Raw genomic sequence first — 10,306 nt, 5'->3', positions numbered from 1 at the left:
GAAGTACTTCAAATTAAAAAAAAAAAAAAAAAGGCAGTTGCATTCTTAACCTAATAACTGGTTGTGTCAGCCTTGGAGGCAACAACTGCCACATGACATTTGAGATAACTGATTATGAGTCTTTTACATCCTTGTGGAGGAAATTGAGCCCACTTTTATATGTGGAATTGTTTTAATTCAGCGTCACTGGGGAATTTTCCAGGATGAATGACCTCTTAAAGGTCATGCAACAGAACCTCTTTTAAATTTATATCTGAAGCAGTTCTGGGGCTCCTGTTGGTGTGCCTTTTACCATAGGGCAGTGGTGCCCAAACTCTTTGTGTTACAAGCCAAAAGTGATCAGAGTCCAAAACAATATGAAAAATTTTAGAAAATTAAAAAAATAATAGAGCAAATGTTGTGTTTTTTTAAGTGCTCAAAACATAATGTGCAATACTTAAAATAATAAAACAGAGATTTGCAGGATATCAATATGTAAATTATTGTGGATCAAGACACATTTATGGCTTTGCACTTTTGCCTTGTTAAAAAAATCTCCAATAAAAAGAAATTTTGGAGGTTGACGGTTTTTATGCACTGCAAAAACACAAAATTGTGCCAAATATTTTTAGCCTAGTTTCCAGTGCAAATATCTTAGTACACTTGAAACCAAACAAATGTTCTAGTTCCACTAACTGATTATTTCACTTACAGCAAGACATTTTCCCATGTTATAAGTCAAATACTCAGCCAATAGAAATACTGCTGTCTTTCTAATCAATTTTAATAAATTATCTACTTAATACAAGGTCTAATATCTTGCTGAAAAGCTCCTTGTAAGATGGTTTTGTCTACGATATTTGCACTAGAAATTAGACCAAAAAAAAACTTAAGGTTTTGTGATTTTGTAGTGTAGCTTCTTGGCCTAGAAAATTATTATTTTTGTATTTATAGCAACTAAAAACAGGATTTTGGCCAATGTCTTTTCTTATATTTTTCTGACCTCTTATTTGACGTATTTCCACTTTCTGGATCTGTGTGAATCAGACAACAAGCGGCTAATTTGTCATCTACCTGACTGAACGATTCTGATTCAAAGTGAACAATGTCAAACAGTTTGGGAGTTGTTTGCAATCTTAAAACCTCTGTCCCCTTTTTACTGGAAATCCTCTTGGGAAAACTTAACTACAGCATCTTTTGTGCCTCTTTGCTTCAAATAACCAACTTGAATCAGAATCAACGGGCCTCTAATATATAAACGTATATTGTTATAACTTCTCCTCACATTTAACATCTCTTGTCTCTCTCTTGAAGCTGCCCAGCCTCACTTTTCCAGTTTCTATTGGCTTTTTCCAGATTCCCCCAACTCACGACAGCAGCGGCATGTTCCAGTAATCATTTGACATCCCCTTGCGCTCGGCTCCTACGTATCTACACACGTCATGAAGAGTGGCCTCTGCAGAGTGAAAAGACGAGCATTGGACGCAGAGAGTTGAAAAGGAAACTCATTAGGCCACACGCAGAAATATCATTGAGAAAAACAAACGCTGACTCGAAATAGCAAATGGGATTCTATATATAACTTGGTGTAAAGATTAGTCTTCAACTCATCAACTGTTCTTGTATGTCACGCAATTTCTGCATGGACGACTGAAAGACGGTGAGGGCAAAGTTAATTGGAACAAGTCAAGCCTTTAAGATTCGCAATGTTTGAAAATTTGGATTAAAAAGAAATCATGTTCCTCAGCTAAAATTTCCTCAGAGAAACAAAAGTCTGAAGCAGGTGATAAATTATGGAGTCAGCTTATACAACAAGGGCGTTTTAGAGAGAGAGAGAGAGAAAAAAAGACATTTACAGATGCCTGACAGGTCCAAATCATTAGAACAGGAAATGACAAGGTGAAAAAAGTATATGTAGATTAATAAATTTCATTATGACTAAAATAAAGAATAGAACATATTAAATTTTTTTATTATCTCTTACTAAAGAATAAGTACACACAGAAGAAAAGTTTAATATTCTAATATACATGTGTATTTATGTCATTTTTAAAATATAATGTGCAGGTTTGCCCCCCTTCTTTCTCTGCTGTGCATCAGGCCTGTCTGGACTAGTTGTTTCTCACAAATCAGATTAGACGCAGAAGCAAGAGCCTCAGAAATTGTATGTTTTCTTAAATGTTTTTGCACCGTGATATCGCCAAGAGATTTTATAGCTGAGCAAATTAGACCGAACGTTAATCTAATTCGTTGGGTTCTGTAGGGGAGCCTGGCCTGCTGCTGCTGAAGCGTACCTCAACACACGACCAACTGGCTGGTCTATTGAGCCAGGTTATTATTGTAAGTAAGAATTTGTTCTTAAAACCTTACCTGCATTTTGAGCCGATCCCAAGTTATCAAGAGGTCCTTGGAGAGAAGATGTACACTTTTTGTAGGAACCACCTAAGGATGCCATGCTGGGTTTTGCAAAAGTTTTGCTTATTTGTATGTCTTATTTTTATTTTTTCTTCTGCAGTGTAAACATGTATGCAGTATCTTAGCATGTCAGTAGAAATGTTTCATTATTCAACTTCATTCACAAAAATGTAACAGCTTCAGTACTTGTGTGTGTTCAAGTACAACCTCCACTGTCGTTTTGCTTCTACTTAACGAAGAGCGCCCTCTTGCGGCCCTCGGCCTATTTCAAAATGTGCTTTGAAAACTACGCTTAAAATCCCTAACATATCATTAAATTAGGATTTATGAAACACGTCTGGACATTAAACATATTTTGAGATTTTCATTTAGCCTTTAATATCTGATGCTTATTGAGATATTTTTAATTCTCGGGGTGGAAGATGTTTTTTTCCCCTCGTGGCAAATCTAAGGTAATTATCAGAACATTTGGGTTCCTCGTTTTTGAAATGTACTGCATTGTGAATAAATCAGCAGCTATTTATAACCGCTTCTTGAAACCACATAATTATTTAAAAGGCGGAACTCTTGACTGCTTTGCAATGCCAGTTCAGTTTTTGCCCAGCAGGTGTCGCAAACTGCTCACTCTTGAGGTCTTCAAAAAATTAGAAGTTGACTACCCTTTTCATTGATGAGCATATTTATTATTCTTGTTCAAAATAAAGACATAGTGAGAGTGTCATTGGTCTATGAATCCCTTCAAACGTCAGGAAGGTTATCATATTTAAACATGGTGAATTGGAATTTAAATGTTCTTATAGGAGTAGCTGTAGGTGCTGGGTGGTGCAAGCGACCTTTTAACACCAACTCTTAAGTTGATTACGAATGAAACCAAAGCAGTTTATCTCAGCTGTGATAATAAAACGACGTATAACACAATAAAAAAATTATCTGATTCTACTGGAGTTTGGTGTAGAGTTCAAGATTTATTTATTTTTTTTTTAAGATGAATGTCTTTGCTGTTTTATTTACCAGAAAGCAATATTGGATTTGGAGGTTAGGGCCTCCACAACTGGCAATTTTTACGTTTTTTTTTATTTTTAAACAAAACACAGCTAGACTTTGTTATAATTGTCCAAAGCCTGGTGTGCTACTAAACATCTGGATACTAAAAATATTTGGAGACTTTGAAAACTGGTTGGGAACTTTGATACCCTCCAATTTAACAGATGTTGCTTTACTGAGTTTTATTTTGAAAGTTTTGGGGAAGCGTTAGCAGCAAAGTGTTTCGTGTTTGGACAACGGAAGTGTCGCGTGACTGACCAGCCGGCCTCGCGAGCACATTTGGTAAAGAGTTATGTCTTCTCCTGTCTTTTTACCTAAAACAATTTAAGAAAAAATATTTTACTTTTCATTATTCTTCGTTGGTAAGAGTGTTCCTGTTGTCATTCACTCATTTGTAAGTAACGGTTCCAGGCAGGGGGGGGCTTGTAGGCAAATGTTCCGGGTGGAAACGGCTAGTGAAAAGCGTAACAAAATCAAAACTTTGCACTAGGAAGGTTAAAAACCTAAAGTTAATCGTCTTTCATAGGTCACTAACCAAAACTAGTCCAAAACTTGTCATTAGTTTAACTTAATCCAGTAATTTAGCCAACCCGAGTGAAAGTTGCCTCTTTTCTTTTTAAGTGCAAACATGTTGTATAAGCTATAAAACTATACAGACAGGGGTAGGTTAATAGTTGTTCTGCTTTTGAAAAGTTGCCTGTATGTAGTTGTGTGGCTCCTAAACGCAATTCTTGTCGTTTTGACAGACGTGATTGAGCTTTTATTTTGAAGGGCAGGCTGTCAGCACGAAGGGCGGATGCTGCTGGGAGTTTGGAGCTCGACAGAGAGGGAGCGGGTCCGCTGGGGAAGCTGTAGATCATCGGCTGGGCTCTTCTCTGCTGATCTCTCACTGTCTTCGCAGTTTGGCCCTGTCAACTCCGGGATATTTCCGCTCGGGTATGTAGCTCGGTGGCTGGCTGCTGTTCAGCGGTGTTATGTTGTCAGATGAGAGAATAGGCCAGGAACTTGTTCCCTTCCTTCCGCTGCTTCTCCAGTGTTTGCCTGGGCAAATTAGCTGGCTAGCCCCGTTTTCCCCCCTCACAAATAGCTAATATATTTCCCTCTCATTCACAAACATCGGCTGCATTGACTCCTTCCCTAACCCGTGTGTCATTTTTTTCTTCCAGCTCCCATGCGCGTGTGGATTTAAGTCAACCTGAAATATGATCAGAAGAAGAAAATAAGGAGAGGAGGCTGATTTCCTGTGGGAATCTACTCAGCCTTTTTTTTTTTTTTTAACCCGAGGACATGTCTACTCTATGGAGCAAAACAGTGAGGGGCTAGCTGGTCGACACCCCGGCTAGCGCAACATTTTCAGCCTTTTCAGATGATTGTCCAGCTGAGGAGTTAATTTATTTTGGACATACTTGGAGTAAAAAAAAAAAAAAAAAAGTCAGCATGGGTGAGCCCAGTCTGGATAACTCCAATGTCAAGGTGGCTGTGCGGGTCCGGCCCATGAACAGGAGAGGTGAGAGGGTTTTATTGTGTTTAGGTTGATCAGTATTCCCTTTGTAAATCATCAAATTGCTCATGCATTGCAGCGATCCTAATGCAGGTTTGCATATCAAATCGATTTAGTGTCACGTTAATGTATTCTAATTGCTAACTAAAAGATTCAGCATTATCATTACTTTAAAAAAAAATAAAACACTGATCAAGACAGCTAAAAAGTAATAACATGGACTTGTACCATCTGGTGGTTCTGGTTTTAATGCTTCGGTACCGTTTGCCTGACGGGTCAGAAAGTTCATGGCACGCAAAAGGAGTCAGAAAATGTTTCTGAAGTAGATCCTTGACAAAATGTAGGGACACTAAAATTACCTTCTCTTCTCCCATCACTCTCCTCTCCAGGGTAGCTGTACTACCATTTGAGACCCAGTTTGTCCACAAACAAAAGTAAAACACAACTCTGTAGAAAGTTGTGAGAATGTGAGCAAAAAGTGGTTTTGTTCTTGTTAGGGGTGCACCGATAAACATTCCCCATTTTCCTTATTATGGAGAGATTGGTGATTGTCTGATACTTGAATGTGAAACAGATCTCATCCACCTGTGCAAAGGTCTTAAAATCAGCTGCTGTCCTCTTTTGCTCTCCCGTGAGAGAGGGTTGACTGACAGACTGGCCCACCAGGTCATGGACGTTTGCAGTTAACAATAGTCACCCCACTGTTGCCAGCTCAGCGACTTTCTTGCTATATTTAGTAACATTTCAGACAAAAAAAACAAACAAACAAAAAATAGGTATTGGCCAAAATCGGAATCGGCAGGTTAGGCATTTTAAAAGATCGGTAATTGGCCAGGAATCTGTCATAGGTGCACCCCTAGTTCATCAGCGGTTTGAACTCTGAGGTATTAAATATGATCCTGTTTCTCTGTTCCATCTTGCGGATGTTGTTATTTTGACCCCAGAAGGAGGTTGATAATCACCTCCTTCGTTTTGTCCATGTTGAATTCCAGGCTTTTCTCTGCCTCTGGCTTTTTAAGTTCCTTTGCCTGTCAGGTTCATAAAGGCCCTGACTCAGCTTCACCACTATAAGACGGCATCTTCCTTCCTGATACTTTGTCCACAGAAGACCGGCGTGTCTCCCTGTTTTTAATTTCCTGGAAATGAGATAGAGGTCAGAAATCACTAGCCATTAGTGAAATGAGCTTCTGTAGATGTATAAAAAAAAGAAGGGCTGTAACCTGGCTGGTCTGGATGGCATATGTTTATACAGCGCTGCCACAGGGCTTCTCTTATGGAAGCCTGCCACCCGTCTAGATTTAAAGCCAAGCGGCTGTGTGAGATCCGCCGCTGAGGAGACTGAACGCTTTGTCTGTTTTGCTGCTTGATCGAGATGCCAATAGCGTCTGAATTTAATTTATCTTCTGCCGAAGGCAACAGCAGAGTCAGTAGTTTTTAATAGGAGGTATTCCGGCTTAACGTTCACTCAATCTGACAAGCTTCCTACCTCCAGATTGGTCGGAGAGCATCTCTGGAGTTACACTGCGATGTCCGCTTAACAGACGGCTTTCGTTTACACTCACAAACGCCACTGAGCTTCCCAGAGCTGCTACATGTTGTTACATCCTTGTGTCTAATTTCAGAAAAGCCCAGATAACAAAGGCACAGTGTCGCGCAAGTCTTCGTTCACGCTCCGCCAGTTCACGCAATTACATAGCAGATTTCCAAAGCAGAAAAGGAAGGCACAGATGACATTTCCTGGTTGCTTGCCAAGTCGGGGTTTGTGCCGTGGGATACCATGTGTCCAGTGAAAAGAGGAGGTGGGAAGGCAGAGAAGTTGACCGATAACTGGCAGCTTGAATCGCATGTATCTCCCCAGTGTGTTCCCCTACTTGGAGCTGGAGCCGTCAGTCACAAGACCAAGACAGTGGAGCTACCACTCTGTTCTCGTTCACCATCTGCACCAATGTTTGGATACTAGAACAGAAATTGAGAGTTTACTGTTTTACTCGAGATTCAATTCAAAATAAATTTTTCAAATCAAAATAATTATTTATAATGATTTCTGCTTTAATCTGTTGTTGTGCAAATGATCCCCAGGTTCTGTTCCAGTCTGCTTGGTGCAGCAGAATGACAAATAGACATTAAATTAATCCATGCTTGGGCGGAATTACTCCTTCCCTACATCCTTCGTTTTGTTTTTATAAGGCAATCGCGGAGACGGCGCTGCACTTTCTGCAGCCGGCCTCTTCTGCAGGTCGTTGCATGCATCCAGGAGGATTGCCGTCTCCATCCAGGAGTTTTGAGCCATTTCACAATCTTAAAAAATCGGAATTTAAAAAAAAAAAAATTTCACCCTGTTGGATAAATATTCCGTATTTATGTCACCTGCGGATATAAAAAGCGGACTAGTTGAAGAGAACTATCAATGTTGCTGCATTTTCTGCATAAAACACAGCAAATAGGCCTGTCACGTTAAGTTATTGTGATAAATAATAATGTTGTTTTGAGACTGTTTTCAAGTAGTATAATGGTAATGGCATAATGATGCAAAAACAGTTCCTCAAAGATCAATAAACTTTAATTTCTAACGAACATCTAGAAGTGGAAGACATTTTAAATGTACAAAATAAATAAATAAAACAACAAATAAAAGGGCTACGGAAGTCTTTAACAAAATTGTCCTTCAAAACATGGCTTAGTTGAGACAAATGGACCAGACTGAAGAGTTTTGTCATCCAGGTCTTGGTAGAAAGAGGGAGAAACAGTAAATGATTCAAATGTAAATTATTGAGCTCCTTTTATCATGAGATTAATTGATTTATTGAGACAGCCTAGTCAAAACTTCTATCCAATCATACAGCTCTCTACAGGACGGTATGGGATACCTTGGCTCAGCTGTAGCGTTCCTAAAGGCTCAATCTTCATTTTGTGAACCTTGCACCTGGTTGAAGTTCATGTCGAAATCTGTTTTCTCGGACAGATCTAGTTAAAAAAAACTAGATGAGTCCATATTTTTGCCTTCAACAAATATTGGGCCAAAACAAGTTTCCTTCTTGTTTTGGTGCTTTCTGTGTTCCATTACAGTCTGCGTGGCAACGTCAGAACATCTAGCGTAGTTACAAAATGGAGGGCTATAGACAGCGGACTGGTTTTATTTAATTTTTTCCAAATCAATTTTGGGACATTTTAAAGCTGTTCTGAACCGCAGTATATTTGTGTTTTTTGGCACACCCTTAGTGGAAATCTCTGCAAGATTATGCACTGTGTGTCACCTCTGGCAGACTTTCTTCACTTCAGGTACATTTGGATGGATGGCCGTGGGTATTTCCTGTCAGAACCTCGTATCTCTTGAGTAGTTCTGTCTAACCAGGTCCTGGTTATGGCCTCGCTCACTTCTGCCTCTTCAGCCTGCTCACTGACCTGAAAGACACCAGTGCAAACTGGCTGCTTGTTTCCATTCATCAGTCAAAACAAATTCTTTTGTTTTCTTCTTCAAGTAGAACTAGGTAGCAGACTTCAAGCTGGCAAGGCAAAGTCATCCATTACTCATCACTTCTTCCTGTATAGGGGGAAAAATGCACCAGTATGGGTTTTAATAGGAAGTAGGCATGGAAAGGCTGAAGGCAGGCAAGGCACTGCCATGTTTCCAGTAGTGCCTTCCTGGTGGTTTCTTTGTGAATAGCGCTTCTGTCTGCGTGTTACTGTTGTAGAATAGACGTATTGTTGCACATTTCTCAGCAGCAGAATAATAAAACTTGAGAAAAGTTCCTTCTCTTCGCGTTGTACAAGCTATGTTTATTCAGGATCCCACATCTCAGACACAATCTTTCCAGATGCATTCAAAGTAGTCGGGAGGGAGGAGGATGGCATTTTCTGTATTTGCATTTTCCCCTAGTTCAGACCTGTGAGCATGCAACCACAACCTGGAGGCCACTGTCCCTGTGTAATCCCAGGTTGAGGAGGAGACATGGGCTTAGCTGCCCAGCCGGACAAAGGCAGGAAGGGAGTGAGTCCAAATGTGTATTTGCTAATGTTGTGTAATGCTCCACGTTCCCATGGCGTTGGCCTTCGAAGAACAGTGCACCTCGGGCGTAGCAACGGCGGCACCGCAGCCAGCGGACGTCCTGGCTGGAGTTAGGGTTGTTGTGCCAAACCTCAGCTTGCTAGGTAGCCCATGGAAGGGCTAAATGGAAAATGGGGATGGGTTATGGAGCAGCCAAAGGCAGCAAGCAATGAGTGCATTTATCCTCTGAACCATACTGTATCACACTTTCCCCTTGGCTGAGCGGGAAGAGCTGTCAGTACAGCAGCTATGACATGGGTAATGTAGGCAGAGAAGACAGAGGCTCAAAACTGAATGAAAACATCTGTTTTTCTGTCTTGTTTTATTTTGTTCTGATTAGTTGTTACAAGTTCTACAGAGCTTTCAGAAATTAAGATTTCAAAAGTCCAAATATAGTGTTTTGTTTTTCTAAACCAGAGTAACTGGTGGTTTCCCTGTCCAACACTCATCGCTTTTCACTGCTAGCTAATATTTTGTGAACCTACATAAGGCTACTACATCATCACCTTATATAGAAGGACAAACATCAATTCCATAACTTTTCTTTTGTATAACTTTTCCCCCTAGATTTCTAGGTAATCTCGTGCAGTGTCTAATAGCAGATCGGTGTCTTGGAGCATAATGACATTATTTTGGTAAAATGTGGGCTACAAACATCACTTGTCAACTTGAGCAGCAACTACTGCAAGATGTATTTGCTGTAGTTATTTACATGTGATAGCTTAGGTATTGAAACTAAAGAACAAGAAGTGTTTTTAAAATGCTCCCATCCTGGAGTGTGTTACTTTTTCAGACATTTTACTTTTTTAACATGTGGGGAGCAGCTGCCATCTTCAGTGACTATTCCATTATACCGCAAATATAAATCCACACTCTATAAAGTCGTCACGGCTCTGTCATAAAAGCAACAGGAGCCATTGTATTAGTATACTACACTTGTGTAACAATATAAGCAGTACTTGTTGAAGAAAGGAATTGAAACCACTGACAGTTTCCTGTACTAACTCGTTTGCTGATGTTTGCCGTCCTTGCATGCTCGCACATTACAACTCCACTATAGTGAATAAAATTGTTCCAATCCATTAACATTCATTACATTCTTAAAATAATCTACCAGTTCTATGTTTAAGCTCTTGGCAAAATGGAGATGGTGTTATTTCAACATGTTAGCAAATAGAAAAAAAAAACCTGTGTCACACTGAGATTTAATTTAATTGGTTGCACAGCAGAAATTGTGACATTTTGAATAGCCTGGTTTGATATATTTAGTACTAAGTTAATTTCATTTGTAAGGAAGGTTTAGTGCATCTTGGTTACTGCAT

General features: G+C 39.8%; 1 protein-coding gene and 1 long non-coding RNA gene across 7 annotated transcripts in view; one reads left to right on the top strand and one right to left on the bottom strand.

The window, feature by feature from the left end:
• Positions 1-3,413: 3,413 nt before the first annotated feature.
• kif13ba (kinesin family member 13Ba) overlaps positions 3,414-10,306 on the top strand; it is a 50,029-nt gene continuing 43,136 nt past the window's right edge. For 3 of the 6 annotated variants that reach the window (XM_081604998.1, XM_008404836.3, XM_017304031.2), the window contains exons 1-3: positions 3,415-3,720; positions 4,185-4,374; positions 4,605-4,945. In XM_081604998.1, coding sequence (XP_081461124.1) covers positions 4,876-4,945 — 70 coding nt within the window. In that variant the 5' untranslated portion in view covers positions 3,415-3,720; positions 4,185-4,374; positions 4,605-4,875. Of the gene's footprint in view, positions 3,728-4,184; positions 4,375-4,604; positions 4,946-10,306 lie in introns of all 6 variants that reach the window. The other 3 variants (XM_017304030.2, XM_008404835.3, XM_081604997.1) reach the window with 3 other exon arrangements.
• Positions 5,971-6,531, bottom strand: LOC103462193 (uncharacterized). Its single transcript, XR_014086840.1, has 3 exons — positions 6,426-6,531; positions 6,160-6,342; positions 5,971-6,075 (listed from the first exon to the last, which is right to left on the bottom strand). It is a non-coding gene; the product is annotated as an uncharacterized LOC103462193 (long non-coding RNA).

Source organism: Poecilia reticulata, chromosome 3, assembly GCF_904066995.2.
Source record: "Poecilia reticulata chromosome 3, P_reticulata-male-v2, whole genome shotgun sequence".
Taxonomy (NCBI): Eukaryota; Metazoa; Chordata; class Actinopteri; order Cyprinodontiformes; family Poeciliidae; genus Poecilia; species Poecilia reticulata.
The sequence above is the reverse complement of the archived record's forward strand: the minus strand, read 5'-3'. Positions and strand labels throughout refer to the sequence as shown.